This window comes from Strigops habroptila, chromosome 2 (assembly GCF_004027225.2).
Source record: "Strigops habroptila isolate Jane chromosome 2, bStrHab1.2.pri, whole genome shotgun sequence".
Taxonomy (NCBI): Eukaryota; Metazoa; Chordata; class Aves; order Psittaciformes; family Psittacidae; genus Strigops; species Strigops habroptila.
The window spans coordinates 109,753,334-109,772,392 of record NC_044278.2 but is presented as its reverse complement, the minus strand read 5'-3'; the positions used below and the strand labels follow the sequence as shown (position 1 = coordinate 109,772,392).

The following is a 19,059-nucleotide window of genomic DNA, read 5'->3' as shown; positions in this document are numbered from 1 at the left end:
GTTACAGAGGAATCATGAATTACATTCACCAGAGGACAAACCGGAGAAGTTTCAACTGTGCTTCCCTGTGTAACTGCAGTGAGTGAATGCCAGCATAGAAAAGGGGCATTTCTGTGCAAGTATTTTGCAGAGCGTATGCAAGCTCATGGCAGGGGGGTTGGAACTAGATGATCTTAAGGTCCTTTCCAACCCAAACCATTCTATGATTCTATGATTCTTCATTCAGACATATCCTGTGCTGGTGGCTTAATTTGAACTAAGTCTGACCAAAGAGCTTTCCACTTGTGCTTTGCTTATTAGCTCAAGATCAGCACTTGCTTATGCAAGTTCCAGTTAAGATCTCGGTTATGCCTGGAAGGCCGAAGCAGAAGCAGAGGTATTCTCCTTGCCAAGTATCTCTAGGTGTGGCTGGAGACAGGCAAGAGAGAGCCTTAGCTTCTGGCAGGAGCAATTTCTGAAGTACTAGATGGGTTTAAGTCATTATTTAAATGAAGCACAGACATTTAACTGTATTGCAGGAAATTAGGGAATTCTGTATGGTGTAAGAAAATGAACTACAGGTTTCAAATGGTAGGGAATGATAGAAAATTGTAGAAAATGCATCTGACAAATTCAGACTTCAGCCAGTCTAGCAGTTTTCAAGGGCCTAATGGTCTGTAAAGGGGCAAGATGAGGGACAATCTAATCTGGAATACCAGAATTCTAACTAGAAGTGGATGGAATATTTCACACTACTGTACCAATGTCACTACTGTTGTCAGAGCCAGTCACTGTGTAAGGCACTAGTATTTCTGACCTTATCTGTAGTATTGTGAGGGATTCTGGTCACTTGTTGCCAAGGATATTGTAACATTTGGAGGAAAAGCAGCTGTATCATGGTGATATCTTATAACTACAATGTGGTTGAAGAATACACATTTTCTGCTTCTTGTGAAACTTGTGAAATGTGTATCTCCTAGCTTTTGGGAAAAAGTCCTGCTAGAAACCAGTGTATGACTAGAATAGCCTGAATCCAGTCTTCGAAATAATTCAGCCCTCACTGTATTATAGGCCAGTGCTTCCTCAGTTCTGATGCGTGATTCTACCTTTATATCATCAGCAAATTACTTTAGGATATTCCTACTTTTTGTTGCAAAAGATTATTGGGAACAAGATCAGTACAAAGATTTTTGTGTAGGTAGGTGACTTTCTCTAAGATAAGTCTAATTGAAAAAATTCGTCAAATGTTCAGCATTCAAGTTGTAAGTAAAGGAATGAGTTGTCCTTCTGCAGGATAGATATTTTAGGGAAAGGGATGATGACTGAGAGAATAGGCTATCTATAGACAGACTTTGGACTAGTCTTACAGAGACTGCAGAGATACTCAGCAGCTTGGTAACTGAAATAAAATTTAGTTCTTGTGCCTGCTGGCAATAAAGTCATGCATTTAAGAATGTAAGTGTGACAACAACCACAACATTTGCCTTATCATGGAAATCCAGCAACATACTCACCACAAAGATATTGCAGCTTTATCAGTGTTGAATTTTCTAAGGATTATCTGTATTGCAGGCAATTCTTTTAAAATGCAAACTTCTGTGTGAGATAGTTCAGCCTGTAGCCCATTGTGTTCGTCAGCTCTAAAGAAATAGCCATGAAAGGCAGCTCTCCCAGGTTAAAGATAAGAATATGTGTGAAACTTTGTGTAACTAAATAGGTATTTTGTCTTGACTCATTGCCTCTGAAATCACAAATTAATGCGTTTGGTGACAAGTGAGGTACAAGGGGCTAAAGGTGTCATGAGAGAAATGCACATGATTACAAAAGGTAAATTATTTTTCTCTCTCTCCCACCCCTCACTCCTCCCCAGGTGACTCGTACAGCAGTAGCCCAGACAGCACTCCCATGGGCAGCATTGAATCTCTCTCTTCTCACTCCTCTGAACAGAACAGCACCACCAAATGTACGCCCTCACAGCCCAGGGAGAAATCAGGAGGGATTCCATGGATTGCCTCTCCCGCTTCTTCTAATGGCCAGAAGAGTTCAGGCCTCTGGACTACAAGTCCAGAATCCTCATCAAAGGAGGATGCAACCAAAACAGATGTGGAGTCAGACTGCCAAAGTGTAGCTTCTGTCGCTGGACCAGAGAATGCCTCTCCACCAACAGACCTGACTAAAAAGAGTTCTTGCAGTCTGTCTGGGCTGAAAAGGTCTTCAGCATCTTCTCTTAGATCAATTCCATCAGCTGAAGGTAAATTTCAGGTGTTTTCTGTGATGCATCAGAAAACAAGAACTGAATCTGAAAGCAGCAGTTAATTAATGGTATTAATTAACCTCTTTTTGTTTATTTTTTATTTTTTGTGGTATGTTCTTTCAGTTTTCAAACTGTTTCTGAGATATTTCCACTGTACTGTTCAAACAGCTTAAAAGATACCAGTGTTTCTCAGAATTTAGAGTACTCTCCTCTAGACCATCTTGTAAGAAGATTGCTGCTGTGTAAGAAGAGTTGGTAGCTATGTTCTGTCGCTGTGTCAAAGGAATGAATCCTTGCAACTATTGATACTGATCAAAAGCTAGCATTTAAATTTAAAAAGCACCAGGATTAACATATCCAGTAAATAACAGTTTTGTTACTCCTTGTTGGTGCCTGCTTTTTTATTTGTTTGTTCGAACTGTATGTCTGAAACCCTGCTGATGGAATGACTCCTTCAATCTACCTTACTTGCATGGTTTGTTATCCAGTACTGCAAGTAGATTAGCTCGAACAGAAGATTATGGCTGAATGGTGCTGTATATAGACATGATGCACAAAACCCCAACTTTAGGAAGCCATTTCAGTGCACAAGTTAGGACACCAGTTTTCCTGTTCATTCAAAGAGGAATGCTGCTTCAAAGAACATCCTCAAAGCACCTAAGCTGAGCCTGTGTCCCATATAAGCCTGTAGACAAGGCTCCTTGCAAGACAGAGAAGCTTAGAAACAGCTTCTCACTTGGAGTCTTTTGTACAGTTCTGGTGTCCTCAACATAAAAAGGACATGGAACTTTTGGAACAAGTCCAGAGGAGGGCCGCAAGGATAAGAGGGCTGGAGCACCTCCTGTATGAAGACAGGCTGAGAAAGTTGGGGCTATTCAGCCTGGAGAAGAGAAGGTTGTGTGGAGACCTCATAGCGGCCTTCCAGTATCTGAAGGGGACCTACAAGGATGCTGGGGAGGGACTCTTAATTAGGAACTGTAGTGATAGGACAAGGGGTAATGGGTTCAAACTTAAACAGGGGAAGTTTAGGTTAGATATAAGGAAGAAGTTCTTTACTGTGAGGGTGGTGAAGCACTGGAATGGCTTGCCCAAGGAAGTTGTGAATGCTCCATCCCTGGCAGTGTTCAAGGCCAGCATGGATGGAGTCTTGGGTGACATGGTTTAGTGTGAGGTGTTCCTGCCCATGGCAGGGGGTTTGGAACTAGATGATCTTAAGGTCCTTTCCAACCCTAACTGTTCTATGATTCTATGATTCTTAATGTAGACAGTTCTGCTAAATGCTGTCAGCTGGAATGCTTCTGAACCCTTGCTGTTCTGAATACCTCTGTGAGAACATGAGGTAATACTGCACTATATTGGCACCTATGTGGAAGTTACTTTAGAAGAAACACCTTCTCGAAATCAGTATATTTGCAGTGGTTTAGGTTTTGAAGCTTAACAGTCAGCACTGAAACAATGAGCTCAATAGACTGAGTGCCGAGTTTGCCACTGAGCTGTCAATAGTATAAGTAATTCAAGTACAGGTGGGCTAAATATGTGGCTATGTGCAAAACCTAAAAGTTTAAGCAAGTTCTCAACCCTCAACCCCCCAGGGATAGTACAGGCTTTTTCATAAGACTTCCATATATGAATTAGTGTTATATTAACAGTATTAATAATGTAGAACAATAATTACCATTAACAATTATTTATAATATAGAATTATGTTAGAAAATAACAATACTAATAATATAGATATTGCTTTTATTTTGCGGGATCTCCTTATATTATAACAGCTTTTAAAGCATTATTAAGCATTTGTTGTTCTTGGTAATAATAAAGAAACACAGAAGTAGATGCAGTTGTTGTCTTGCAGAATGTACATGCAAACAAGACAGCAATTCACAGAGAAGTCATGTTAAAGACACATTTGGCCATGCCTTGTATTCATTAAGAGGACTTTAGTGCAGTGCAGTCTGCACAGCTATAGATTTGTCAAGTTACAGTAGCAATTGTTTTAGGCAAATCATGATCATTAAGTCTGAAATATTTTTTAAGATGCAAGAAACTTCTGTGGATACTGAAATATTAATTCTTACAAATCAATGAGGCCTGATTTCATAGTGGATGCTGCATTGAGCCAGAATTTAGACTAGATAACTTCCTGAGATGCCTTCCAACATGAATTTTTTTCTACAATTCTATGCAGTGTACTACTTTATAAATCTTGTTTTTACTGTTACTTTTTAGTGACACTACTATCTAGCTATTTAAGTGCAATGTCATTTTTTAGCCTTCACAATTTTAATGTCGTTTCGTCATTGTTGTTGTTACTTTTCTTCTGGCTTTCTGTCTGAAAGGCTGTTTCTTCTCTTTCTTAGTAAGTACTTTCTCTATCTATTTTGCCTTTCACATAAAATAAAGAAATAAACAAGGAACACAGGAACAACAAAAACTTTGCTTTGCATGGTACACATTATGAAACAACTTCAAATTACCTTTCATATTCCCTGTATTTTGTTGTTTTCTTTAGGTAACAAAAGCTGCAGTGGATCTGTACAGAGTTTATCTTCAGCAGATACCAAAGATACACCAAAGGCTCTACCAAACCCTGATTTGCCTCCCAAAGTGTGCAGGAGAGCAAGATTAGATACTGCATCAAGTAATGGTTATCAAAGACCAGGATCTGTGTAAGTCATGAAGGCCCTGTGGAGATTTGTCTTGTTACAGTATTGTCTACTATAAAGTGATCCCAGAGAGGTACATTAGTAGTTAAAGAAGCATCCACAAATACTTGATTTTAATATTTCTGTATGTGTGAAATTTTTATGTAGCTTCATTAAACTGTAAACAAAGGAGACATTGCAAAAAATCTGTTAAAGTGAGTTAAAAGACTCCCATTGACTTCATTAGACTACAGATAAGGTCTAGAATGAAGAAACATATTTTTGTAAAGTGATTAGTTTTATTATGTCTGGTTCTTCTGAAATTTAATGTTTAAAGGAACATAAATGCTACTTACTGACCATGCTATTATGTCAAAAAGATCATCAGATTTTATTAGCGTAAGTCCAAAATTAGAGAAAGGAAAAAAAAAAACCAAAACCCAACCTTCTGCTCCGAAATTTCTTCAGTTGCTGCATATTAAATAGTTGATTTCTAACAGGGTTTTTGTTTTGGGTTTGTGTTGAGAGGAGGGTAGTTCTAAGCAAAAGAGTTTATAATTTAGTCTGTTGACATGTAGCAGTGTTTCTCAGTGCTTTTAGCACAGACTTAAGAGGCAGAAGATCTTTACTGTAATCTTGACTTTGACCCACAATATCTCTTTCCCCATGAACAAGTGATTTCCAGATGTGCAGAGCACCAAGAAGTTCCCCAAATACTGCAGGACTCTATTAAAACTCTTCACTTTTTAAACTGGAAGGGTTCACTGTAGTCATTTCACAGTCTGCTGTGTCTTACTTAAACAGAGAGCCCTGCACAGCTCAGAGTTCCAGCATGATAGTGACAGACTGTCAGTAAAAGCATTTCCAATATATCTATTGGCCATATATGAATATTATTTTAAATATAGGGTGTTGAGATTTTCCTTCCTGACTCAGAAGGCACTGGAGCATGTGGAAGTCAGTGGCCTCAATTATGTCCTTAAGAATGCTCCTCAACAGAGACTTAAATCCAGCTTCTGAATTTCCTCAGTTTCTCTTAAGTGAGTAATTAAAACAATTAAAAAAAATATGTCTGTATCTTTAGATGGTTAAAAGTGAAAATGGTCTCTGCATTTAATTAATGAGTGAAGTTTAAAGTTAGGTGGTGTTTTTATTTTCAGAGTGGCTGCAAGAGCGCAGTTGTTTGAAAGTGCTGGTTCACTTAAACAGGTTTCTTCAGGACGGTAAGTGCTTCATACTGTTTAACAATTTGTAAAATCCTTTCTGTTTTGCTGGCTTCAAAGATTGAAGTAGGTATGTTGGAGCTTTGTTCTGTGTCTTTTGGACAGCATCATGTGGCATGTGAAATTTTTGCAATTTATTAAACTCATCCTTTCTCCAAAAGCAAGCTAAATCTAATAGAGAATAACAGCCAGTCTGGCGATTCTGTCACCTGAGGGAACTGCAGTAAGAGATGCTCAGGTCATTGATGTGTTTAAGGACACTGCTACAGGAGTAAATTAGCAGGATTTAAATTGAGATACTGTACATATTCTATACAGCTGTTCGTATATACATGCTTTCAGCAGAGTAGCAAACGTGTTACTTTATGGTAATTTCCTCATATAGGCAGGTCTTAAATAACAGCTGCTTTAGAAAGTTCAGGATTAACTTGATTAGGATTTCTGTCCTTGCCATCACACCTTCCAGTGTATCTACCTGGAGAAACTGTGGCCTTTTCTTCTTGATAGTGCACAGCAGGAATTACTTTTTTTTTTTTTTTGTTTTTTTTTTACGATTGTTTTCATTTATTTGGTGGATTTAATTCATTATTATTCTATGAATTCAGAATATTCTGATAAGTGTTCATCTAGGAAGCAGTATCTTCCATATGTTACTACCCCCCTTACAACTAATAGACTAAAGCAGATAATCAAGTAACTGGATGTGGGAAAAAGTCTGTCTCTTTTTTCACTGTCCTTGTGTTTCAAATTCTTTGAGACCCAACATATGTTTTTGTGCATCACTTTACTCACTGCTACCAGGATCTTACTGGAACTGTCAAGCAAGCTGGGAGGAGGTTGGGGAGGAAGTCAATCAATTAATCCAGAAGTAGTAATCTAAAGTAGCACAGCTGTAAAGGAAAGTGCCAGTGTATGCTGAGACATGTGGCAGTGGAATATAGCTGTTCTTTCTGACAGATCTTTCAGGGGAGAGAAAGAGAAAGCTGACCTGCAAAGGCCCACTGATTTTGAGAAAAGCAGCTTACAGGAATTAAGGCTGCTCTTGTTTTGTGTAGTACTTGAACTGTAAGGTGATAAAAAAAGAGGGTGCAAGGGGAGGAAAAAGGTAGGAATAGAGCAGGGCAATAATCTAAGGAAGTATAAATTAAGAGACTGGAATGTTCTTAAGCCAGTGCCCTAAGACAAGAGTGATGACTGCTTCACCAGTCCTGCATAATTTCACCTTTCTACTCTCGTTTTTGTATTACTCCCTTCTTGTAAACTCTCCCCTGTTGCTCCCTCAGAGCCTGTGCCACCTGTATCTGTATATAAAAAGCGTGTAAGAAGCAAAAATCTGACAAAGAAAAATTGTAGCAGTTTCATAATGGATATGGAGAGCCAATAACAAAGCCAGAAACGCTGAAAGGCTTAATAGCTGCTCTACTTCAGCCTTCCTAAGAAGGCAGAAGAGCAACAGTAACAAGGAGAATGGAAAATGAGAGGTGAGCAGGCAAAATGAGGAAGAAGAAGTAGCTCAGCTGTTCTTACAGTTTTGCTAAAGTCTGAATACATTTTTGCAATTTAGAGCCAGCTTTTTTTTACCTCTCATGCATATTATGAACACAAAAGCTAATTTAAAACCTTAGGATAGTCATTTCTTAGCTCTGAAGTATGCAGAAATCATGGTAATTACATCTTGATCCACCCAATAGAAAGGCCATCTGTGGTCATAACTCTGCTACCTAATGAGTATATGCAGGACAGAGCGTAAGACACAGAAACTATTTTTAAGCTGTCTGGTTTGATACCAGAGATACTCAAGTCAAGACAGTGTTGAACTCTGTGCAGGAATAATCTACCCTGCTAAAATAACTAGTTTTGAAATTTTAAGCTATTGCTTACCTATATTTTATAGTATCTGAGTAGCTTCATTTGTGTTTGAAGCATCTGTTGCCTCTTGTGGTCATTTGTACAGTCAACAGATCAAAAGTACCTGTATGGCTTTGCAGTCTCACATGTTTTTATGTGTTCCAGCAGATAATTTTGCACTTGATGCTTTACCACCACAGTGGCCTGATGTTACTTGATTCCTTCTTCCAAGAGGTCTTTGCAACCCTGCTTCCTGACTTTGTATAATGCAGTATCTCTATTATGAGTGTGTGTCCCCTTTTCTTTTTTAATGCTGCGACATTATTTGACCTGGCTGTTTTCTCTCCTTGTGTGCATGAGTACGTGCCCCCATAGCACTACCAGTTTGAACAGATTTCTTTTAGTCAGAAAGAGGCTCAGAGGCCATAGTACATGTTTTAGGATTGGATAGGGAATACCAAAATGTTCTGCCCTGTGCAGCCTGCACTCTCTTTTTCTAATTCCAGTTGCTGTGACTTCTCAGTCTTCCCATTCCTTTCTGTATGACTTCAAGTTTATTATTCATCCATCTCCCTCAGTGTAGTATTAAGCTACTGTCTATACTGAGACCAATACCTATTGCTAATCTAGTATGCACTTGAAAGAGGCAAAGGAGTTTTCTTACCACTTTCACAAATACTGCAGTTAGATAACAGTCTTAGTAAGGTCTGAGGTCTCTATTGCAGTTTCTCTACAAAATGCACCAACACATAATCCTTGACTCTACATTTTCTTGACTTTGATCTAGAGGTACACACAAAGTGAAGTCTCCTGAAGTGAGAAACTGCATTATAAGAGGAATTTTCATTAGAAAAGAATACATTGAAAAATGGAATGGGGGAGTTGATGACAGTAAATGGCTCTAGCTTAGCAGCAGGATCGCTAAGCTTGATGGGTCGGGACATTAATAGGAGTAGTATGAAGCCCTCTAGATCCACGCTCCCCTCCCATATGATTAAATATGCTTTCCCAGTCATTCTTCTGGTTTTATTTTCATGCTATATTTTGCCTTGTCCAGACCAGACCAGTGTTTTCTACTCAGTCAACATTGGCCTAAGTCTGCCATCTCCAGGACTCTATAAACCTTTCCTCTTCCTGTAGAATACTATTAACTGATGAGTCATTTGAAAGAAGGATTCGTGTGTTTTCCCTCAGTCATTCCGCTTCTGGCTTCTTCGTCTTGCTAGACTGAAAACCCATTAGGGCAGGAGCATAGTTTTAAAACTTATTTATAACTTCTAAAATTATTGTTCTTGTTTTTGTTGGTGGTGGTATTATTATTGTTGTTGTTATTAATGTTATTATTAAAAGGGCCTCAGGTGTTGTTGACTGCATGTAGTCAAGAAGAATAATTTATGATCTGATCCTTTGGCTGCTAGTATAAGTCTATCATTATGGGCTCAAAAAAAAAAAAGGTAATAAAAAGTAGGAAGAGGTAAAATGCATTTTTCTCATCTGGAGTCTATCCAGTAAAGTCATGGAAAGAAGGAACTTGTAGGAAGTGTTACCATTTTCTGAAGCTGTTTTTTTCTCTCTGCACTAAACAACATGAATCACACTTTTCTCAGATTGTTAGCCTCATATTAAGAGAACCATAGTAAATGATGGTGATGTTATCACATGCTTTTTCAGAAACAGCCTTGTTTGTAGGGAGGACAACATTAACACTGCAAATAAGAATGTCCATTCTCATAATCACATGCAAAAAAAAGAAATGCCCAAGAACGTGCAACTGCTTTTCAAGGTTAATGCTTCTAGCTGAGTAGGGTTAAAGTAATAACTATTATGAGAACCTAGGTAATCAAATTGACTGTGGAAGCAATAACCAGGAGCTTGAAAATTGCTGGAGAATTATGAGTAAATATTCTTAGAATCTGTCTCTCATTACACTATCACACACAGTTTGTAGATAACATTGAGTTATAATTATTCTGTATCAGGAGCAAGGTAGTGGGAAGGATCCTGTAATTCATAAGCTTCTGAGAAACTGACATCTTTGTACGTGTGTTAGTGTATTTGTCTAAATATCAAAAGCTGGGAAGCTTTCTCTTTCTAGAACTGACCAAGTCAGAGTCCCATGTTTTCTTACCTTCGTTTTACTTTTAAGGTAAACATACTTGGATCAGGTAAAATTGGAAGCCGAAAACAGAAGAGTTTAGTAGACATAAGAGAATATAGGATAAAATGGCATTTATTTTCTTAACTTTTTCTAAGGGCACTAAAACATGTCATATTTCAAGAATAACTTAAATAAGTCTGCCTCACATTTAAATATTGCTGTTCTGTTTTATTATTGCCTTAAATGTCTTGTCACAGTATTACTCAGATGTCCCATTCTTAACATGAGAAACTGGCTTGATAGTCATAGAATCATAGAATAGGTAGGGTTGGAAGGGACCTTAAGATCATCTAGTTCCAACCCCCCTGCCATGGGCAGGAACACCTCGCACTAGACCATGTCACCCAAGACTCCATCCATGCTGGTCTTGAACACTGCCAGGGATGGAAGTTCTACACATTAGTCAGGATCAAAATCATCCCTGTCCTTTAGTAAATTCATTACCAATCACCTTATATTTATTGCAACTGTACTCATGGTTAACAGTTACTCTACAGTTTTATACATGCAAAATACATGATTGGGCCACACAGGTGTATAGGGTTTGCATGGCAAGGTTTTGATAGCAGTGGGGCTACAGGGGCAGCTTCTGTGAGAAGCTGCTAGAAGCTTCCCCCATGTCCGATAGAGCCAGTTCCAGCTGGATCTAAGATGGGCCCACTACTGGCCAAGGCTGAACCTATCAGCGACAGTGGTAGTGCCTCTGGGATAACACAGTTCAGAGTTAGGGAAAAATGCTGTGTAATAGCAGCCAGAAGACAGTAAGAATATGTGAGAGAAACATCCCTGCAGACACGAAGGTCAGCGCAGAAAAAGGAAGATGTGCTCCAGGTGCTGGAGCAGAGATTCCCCTCAGCCCATGGTGCAGACCATGGTGAGGCAGGCTGTGCCCCTGCAGCCCATGGAGGACCCCATGGTGGAGCAGAGGGATGCCTGAAGGATGCTGTGACCCCATGGGAAGCCCGCACTGGAGCAGGCTTCTGGCAGGACCTGTGGCCCCATGGAGAGAGGAGCCCGCCCTGGAGCAGGTTTGCTGGCAGGACTTGTGACCCTGCGGGGGGGGGCTCACGCTGGAGCATTCTGTTCCTGAAGAGCTGCACCCCATGGAAGGGGCCCATGCTAGAGCAGCCTGTTCGTGAAGGGCTGCACTCCATGGAAGGGACCCACACGGGAGCAGCCAGTTTCTGAAGGACTGCCCCCCATGGAAGGGACCCACGCTGGAGCAGTTCATGAAGAACTGCAGCCCATGGGAAGGACTCACATTGGAGAAGTTCATTGAGGACTGTCTCCTGTGGGAGGGACCCCACCCTGGAGCAGGGGAGGAGTGTGAGGAGTCCTCCCCCTGAGGAGGAAGGAGCAGCAGAGACAAGGTGTGATAAACTGGCCACAGCCCCTGTTCACCATCCCCCTGCACCACTTGGGGAGGGAGGAGTTAGGGAACTCGGGAGTGAAGTTGAGCCCAGGGAGAAGAAAGGGGGGAGGGAAAGGTGTTTTTAAGATTTGGTTTTATTTCTCATTACCCTACTTTGATTTCAATGGTAATAAATTAAACTAATTTCCCCAAGTTGTGTCTGTTTCGCCCATGACAGGAACTGGTGAGTGATCTCTCCCTGTCCTTATCTCAACCCAAAAGCCTTTCATCATGTTTTCTTTCCCCTGTGCAGCTGGGGGAAGGCAGTGATAGAGAGGCTTTGGTGGGCACCTGGTGTCCAGCCAGGTTCAACCCACCACAACAGAAAATAGCTGTTTTTCCAGTCTGAGTCGGTATAATTAGAACACCTGTAGCACTCTTTGTTGTATTGACTTTGAGGAAAAATGATCTTGAGATTAAAGTATTCAATTCTAGTTTATAGGTGACTTCAGTAAAGCCATCTAATCTCCCTCTGTATATTTTAGTATATATTATGTAGATTATTGTGTATAAATGTGTATGTATTATCTAGAGTAATGAAACTTCACACCTATCTTGTTGACTGTAGATGGCAAATTCTTCGTAACAGTAGGCACAAAGGAGTTGTCTTGAAAAAATGCCACACAGAGCAGTCTACACCAGCCGGAAAGCAAGCTAACTTTTAAGTAGACAAGCAGGAGTCCAGTGCTCATGTTGCTCTAGTTAGCAGTGGAGATGTATGCAGAATGACAGTACTGAGTTAGAAATGTTTTCAGCATCCTGAAAATAAGGTACCCTTGGATACTGTGGGCACAACTCAAAATTCTTGACCTCCTCTGGAAATCTCAGCCTGAGAGTATAGCCCTTGATGAGCCAGTTGCTCACTTAGGATGAAGGCAAAACATGCCATTTGGTCTAGTCATAAATCAGCTTCAGAGAAACCTAAGAAAAGCTTTTTCTTCAGAGGGAGAAAACATTTCTGGAAAGCTCACACATACAAACTTTGGAATATGTCCAGGCACTCTCACACTCTTTTAAAGATTCAGATGAACAATGGTGTGCTACTACTGATTGGGACCAGGGTATGAGGCCAGGGTAGAGGGATGCTTTCTGCTCCCTTTAGGAACTCCATCCCTGCTTAACTTCCCCAGGGAGGTGTGGAACTCCAAAAGTGAAGCGCCATGGCCCCATCAGTTGTACGCAAAATAAAATAGACTTCTCATGCTAATGATTGTGATGTGGCACTGTTATTAATCTAACTTACAACTGTTACCTAACTCTTTTGGGAGGAAAGACAAAACAGATTACATGTCTCTTGCATATATACATTCTCAAAAAGTATGCAAAAAGCACTGAACTTCAGAGGTCACATATTGGGTCATTGAGATAAATCCTGGCTTGAAGGAAAGCTGAATCAGTATCTCCTCAGCATGTCATACAAAGGTGAAATAATCAACTAGTTCATCTTCGCTTGGTATAATGTTGGCTTCCAATAAGTTTAAAGAAACTCAGAAAAAAACTTAGGGATCTTATAAAAATTGCTTTGAGTGTATAAATTGAAGTCGAGATATTAGGTAAAGCACAGGAATCTAGAGAGAACTCTGAATTTTCATCTTCATGGTCAGTCCCTCATTTTGTACTTTGCAGAATAGTGCTAGAAGCCATATCAAGATGTGACCTAATCAGTCCTTCTTCTCTGGGATAGAATAATTATATATCTAACTTTTATATGTATCTGTGTAGTGCCACCTTTTTTTTCTTAATGAATTTTTAGTAATAGGTATCCTTCAATTTGGGAATTCTCCAATGCTTGGTACTTCCAATGCTTCACTGTTCTAACCAATAGGAGGGGTCTTGCAGCTACAGATTGAGACATAAACTTAGCTGTCTACATGTAGGTGTCTTCATGTCAGATATTATATATTTTGTGAAAGGTTTCTCCACAGGCAGTGAAACCTGGGGAGCCATTCATTGCACTCAAGTAGGTGTCTGCCATAGCAGAAGCCAGGCCTGGGGTGTCCGTGGAGCTAGGCATGTAGTTTACTTGTAGACATCTAAATTCAGGTGTCTGAAGCTGAAACCCACCCAAGACACTTAATTTAAATCTCCCTTGCTGCAGTTTAAAGCTGTTGAAGTCCTTTTTGCAGACAGCCGGGAGAATGGATTACTCCTTTTTGTCTCATATTTATCTTCAATGTACTATTTTCTTCTGTAGACTGATGAACTATATTTTCTCGCAAGTCACTTTTGAATGGTCTCCAGGCAGTCCATCACTTGCTTCAAGCAATATGCTCAGTTCAGTACTCATTTGAATTACAACTTCAACTAGAATGAAAGAATAATTTTAAAAGTTATAAATCATATTTTTGCTTAAAATTCTAGGTATTGGTCTCTTTTCTGCAATAACATGCTTGTTAACCCCAGTAAGCTTGGAGTTAGTATCTGCTATGATTCTACTCCTCTGACGTACTGTCTAACCAGTTATTACCATCCTGCATTTGTGCAACTGATCTTTCCTACACTTCCCAGGGTTTAATTTAATTTCTTTAAATGTTTTTCTTGTTACCTCATTTATTGCAAGCCTGCATTTTTTTTCTTTCAGACAAGCAAAAGCCATGTATTCCTGTAAGGCTGAGCATAGTCATGAGCTGTCTTTCCCACAGGGGGCAATATTTTCCAATGGTAAGATAAGTTTTACATTGGTTTTATTATGTAAAAAAACCCAGATATATAAAAAAATGAACTGTATCCACAAAATGAGAGTATAATTCCATTTTCAGTTCTCCATTTTTGCTCTGATTTTTCAATTTATTTCTCTTCAATAAATACTACCTAATAAATCTATGAACCATGTATAGGATCGTTTAACAGTGTTAATTAATTGTAAATATGGTTTTTTTGTCTGGCTGTTTTTTTGCAGTGTATCCATCAGTGGAACCAGGCTGGTTAAAAGCAACTTATGAAGGCAAAACAGGACTCGTTCCTGAGAATTATGTTGTCTTCCTCTAGTAATCTTTAGTGGACAGCAATATCTTCATGGTATCCATGGTAACAAATAATAAGCACTATGATTTTTATCTGACACAGATATGGGATCAGCCCGTTAGCTGAGTGGCAGATTTCCTTCAGATACTGCAGCTGCAAGTTACACAGCTCCCTATCAGCGGAACAGAATGTAATGAAACAGTTAACAGTTTCTGTACTGAAGACGGTACTCTGTTTAAATAACTTCCATTGTTTGCAAAAGGTTGTTCTGTTCTTCTTTTATGGGTAAGGAACACTAGAGCAATAAAAAAAAAGTTACTGTTTAGCGGCAGACTTTCAGGTCCTAGGATGTTGCTCACAGAAGTGTGAAATTTAGAGGCGATGCACTCTGTGACATTTCTTGCAATCTATGTTTTTTTATTATGGAAAATTGTATTTTTTTCATAATGTAAGTAATGTTTCTATTATGATCTGAATTCTCCCTTAGAAAACTTCATTCTAAAATGAGTCCTAATCATTTCAAATAAGAAATGAGTTTTACCTACATCAGAAGTTTGAGCTTCTGTGAGTCACTGAGATTACAATATGGTATAGAATTTATACAACTGATAATAAAATCAGTTTATACACTGCCTGAGCAGAAAATGCTCATTCAAAATGTTATATTTTTAATGAATACTTCGTCCAAATACGTCTTAGATTTATTTCCTTCTTTCTGTATTGGTGTAGATAATAATAACTTTTATTTCTATGATACCCATCATCTGGAAGATATTCTCATTGTCTTTTAGAACAGCATCTGTAGAAAACAAGGAGATGCTGACCCTGGAGTGACTGGTAGTCATGTGAAGTGAGCAGTGAAAAACAGCAGTATGTTTTGAAACCAGAGATAAACTGTAGCTGAGTCCTTTTTCAACTTGTTCCATTGCAAAAAAGACAAATGGCCTATGAAGTATCTAATTTTATAAGCTATGAATGCTGAAAGCTCCATCTAGCAATAAAAGTATTTAGTATTATTTCTCCTGACTTCTGCTAAACTATTTGACAAAGATTTCTCCCCTTCCACAGAATAAAAATCTCAAACCAAACTAAAAAAAAAAATAAAAAAAACAAAACCATTAGCAGCTTTCTCAGTCAAGCATCTTGCACATCTTGAGGGAAAACATGTACTGCTACTTGGCTACTTACCATGCCTGATTGAAAAGCAAAATAACTAAGCTCCATATTCGTAATTCTTCAGAATTAGTGCTACAGAAAGAATTCACTGTTCATAGGCCTATCTAGGCTTAGTTTCATAGACATATCAAAGCTTATTCTTCAGTAACAGAAATGAATGTATAAATCTTCTGTTGATTTCTAAGTTGTACACTGCTTCCAGAAAGTTTAAGGAAGAACTTCTGTTAGGACTACAAACATCAGTAATCTTTCTATAGCCATTTTCTTATTTAAATTGGAAAATACCTCTTTTACTTTTTTTTTCTTTTTTTCTTTTTTTTTTGCCAACATAAACACATCAAAATGTTCTTTACTTGTATGTAATGTGTAATTTCTGTAGAGCAATTCTGTGTTGGAATTCAGGCTGATGGCAAAAGCCTGAAGGATCCTTCTCCTCAGTAATTAAAGTATAAAGTGGTGATCAGGGAAGTAGAGAGGCTGGAAGAGCATCCTCCCAGAAATGGTCTAGCTGGTTTTTTTTCAGAGGGGGATTCTGGGGCAAGGCTGACTGCAGGCAGTTGAGGACAGACCCCCTGAAATTAGTGACTGAGTGATTTGGGTTCTTTCTTCACGCTAAACAGTTTCATTAAGTCCAAAATCATGTTTCACTTCACCTTAAGACCAGACCGTATTCAGCGCATTGTGATGAAGGTTTGTTCCAGCCATTGTCACAGGCAGTGAAGGCAGACGTGTGCTCATCTAATTTGCACAGAGCAGATGTGAAAGGAAGTGAAGGTCTTTTCTCAGCAGATTAAGACTGTCTTAGTCTTAAGGCAAGCCAAGTTTTCTTAGTGTAAGCTATGCCTGAAACTGCCATTGCCCTGAGATCATCGGCATGGTTTTGGTTGTGGTTTTGCTGTATTTCACAATCCAAAAGTTGGAGGCTGTCAAAAGGCTTGCCTCTGGTGACCTTCCCAGGAGAAGGGCTGCTGAAGGCAAAAGGAGCAGAGAGGGAGGCAGAGCTTTGAGCACACATCTCACCCAGGCAGAGAAATGTAGTGGTCTAGGGAAGAATCCCAACTTCTATCTATTCCATCAGGGCCAGTGTCAAACTGACCTGTGTTGAACATTGTCTGATGACCTCTTATACCTCTTGGGAGCAGTTTAAATGTTGTGAAATTCTTGAGGAATGGTGAAGTAGAAAATGTTTGCTCTTGCATTGCTTTAGCCTGATTTAAAAAGCAGGGGGGGGAAGCTAACCTTAGGTCATCTCACAGCCTGTATGTATTTCTGCCTACTCTCCAATACTGTATTTTGAAGCCAGCTGATCTGAGGACTCAAAGATGCCAAGTTCATTAAAAATTATGTAAAAATGCAGAGTTCAGTTACAGATTAAGTAGAGCCTGTACATGCTGAGGGAAAGGTTGTAGAAAGACCTGAAGGAATCCCTGTGGAGGTGTTTTTATGTTCCCATGCATTCGTCTCACATTAGACATAAAATTGAATTGCAGAAGACAACTTCATAAAAACTGAATCCCATTCATTCTGCTGCTTACAAAACATCTGTATTTTCCTCTGTAAGACTCTACACAGTTTCAGGCCCTTCTTCTGAACCAGCCGTGGTGATCACATATATAATTTTGGAGTAGCTTAACTTTAAACTGGCATTTCCATCTGAAAAAGGCTATGCCCGTTCTTAATTACAGTTAACAACTCACTCTCAATGAGCAGGATTTTCTTGTTTTTTTAATGTTTTATGGATTTTCTTTTCCTCTTTTCTGCAATACATAACAAGCACTTTCTGTATAATCTCACTGCTGGGTTGCGGATGCCCCAGCTCTTCCACTTGGAAAGTGAAAGCTCTTCACTTTCCAGGAGGGAGTTTATCTCTAGAAGAAGCTGTACAATTAACTGGAAAGTTAAGTACTAGGTGCTCTTAGACTGAAATGGGGAGAGCACAGAACCAAAGCTTGTTTAATGATGATATTCTCAGGCCTGACCAAAAATCCCTTCTGGTAATTGCGAAGGAACAGAAATCTATATAACATTTAAATGAAGATGCAGTATCTTGATAGTGCCTTACCAGAAAATTAGACAAGCTGAACTAAATTAGTTCCTAGTACTGATTTACTGGGGTTTCTGAAAGTCAGATTCACTTTACCAGCAAAGGTTACACAATTTTTTAATTATTATTATCCTTTCTAAAAAGATGCAGCAGTTTTTGTCCAAGTATCACTGCAGAACTCAAGGTAGATGACATGTTGTGATTGCTGTTTGTCCTGTGGAAGTAACGTCTGTACCCATAACTTATGTAATTAGCCGTTTTTTCTCTCTTAAAACATTTGATGCATGTTGCAGCACAACATGAATCAAATTAATAGTGTGAAGGACTGATATATTGTATGATAAATATGTAAAGTATATTAATATTTTATATTCACACTTTTTATTAATGATAATAAAGATGAAAAAATATTTTTTGTGTAATCCCTATGAGTTCAGTATTAAAATGTCCTTGCCACATTTTGGCATTTAGAGTTACACACGACAAAACTCTTAAATTAAACCATAGCTATCACTTGCATCCCTAACTAATCTGTATAGTTAATTGTTCAATTATTTCTGTAACAAAAAGATGCACAGATTTGCTGTCCAGAGCTATTCTATGATAGTGAGAGTAACTTATTTTCTTTTCATATGTTTTCTGGTGCTAATCTCTATTCTTTGCCTCTAATTGGATTGAATTGTAATATGCCTGTAGGAAAGACACGTTTGGAGAGGAAAAGTTGCAAAATTCAGCAGTTCAGAACAATAATACAAAACAAAGAGAAGCATCGTATGGCAGCAATTGGATTTTTTTGTTACATTTCTCCACTGGTCTATTTTCTACATAATAAGATTGCATCAGAATAAATAATGAAACTAAAAAGCATATTGTTCTTTGTACTTCTTTTCCTGAGGCAGCAGTTTGTGCAATTTTGGATTGAGCAGCAAGAAGAGAAATCCCAGTAGGGGATTACATCGTCAGACTGGGGTGGACCGTCTCCACTGATAGAAACTCTCAAAGATCTAGTCAACTGAAAGACAGACCTGTAACAATTTATAGTGAGGGTTTGCTGGCCAGAATCCCCCAGGAAGTAAATGGCATATTCTGTTAATGGGGTAATATATGACATGGCTTGGCATTACCCTTTCTTTCAGCAGAGTGCCCTATATAAATCACTCATCACATCATCTAGAGATGTTCTATAGGCAATGTTCAGTCTCACTGCTTGTGGTCACGCAGCCCCAACAGCTGCTGCTGCATAGCCCTTCCGGTTACTGCTCATGCTAAAATCAGACTGTTGATCGGGCTCTTTCAGTACAAGTTGGGTGGTCTGTTTTTTGGATAAGATTTTGCATGGGCTTTAGGAGTTCGCTTC

General features: G+C 39.0%; 1 protein-coding gene across 2 annotated transcripts in view; it reads left to right on the top strand.

Moving 5' to 3' along the window:
• Positions 1–18,566, top strand: part of ARHGAP42 (Rho GTPase activating protein 42) — a 159,358-nt gene extending 140,792 nt beyond the window's left edge. For both annotated transcript variants that reach the window (XM_030475695.1, XM_030475696.1), the window contains 5 exons: positions 1,850–2,230; positions 4,746–4,902; positions 6,039–6,101; positions 14,100–14,179; positions 14,418–18,566. In XM_030475695.1, coding sequence (XP_030331555.1) covers positions 1,850–2,230; positions 4,746–4,902; positions 6,039–6,101; positions 14,100–14,179; positions 14,418–14,506 — 770 coding nt within the window. In that variant the 3' untranslated portion in view covers positions 14,507–18,566. The remainder of the gene's footprint in view (positions 1–1,849; positions 2,231–4,745; positions 4,903–6,038; positions 6,102–14,099; positions 14,180–14,417) is intronic.
• Positions 18,567–19,059: the final 493 nt, after the last annotated feature.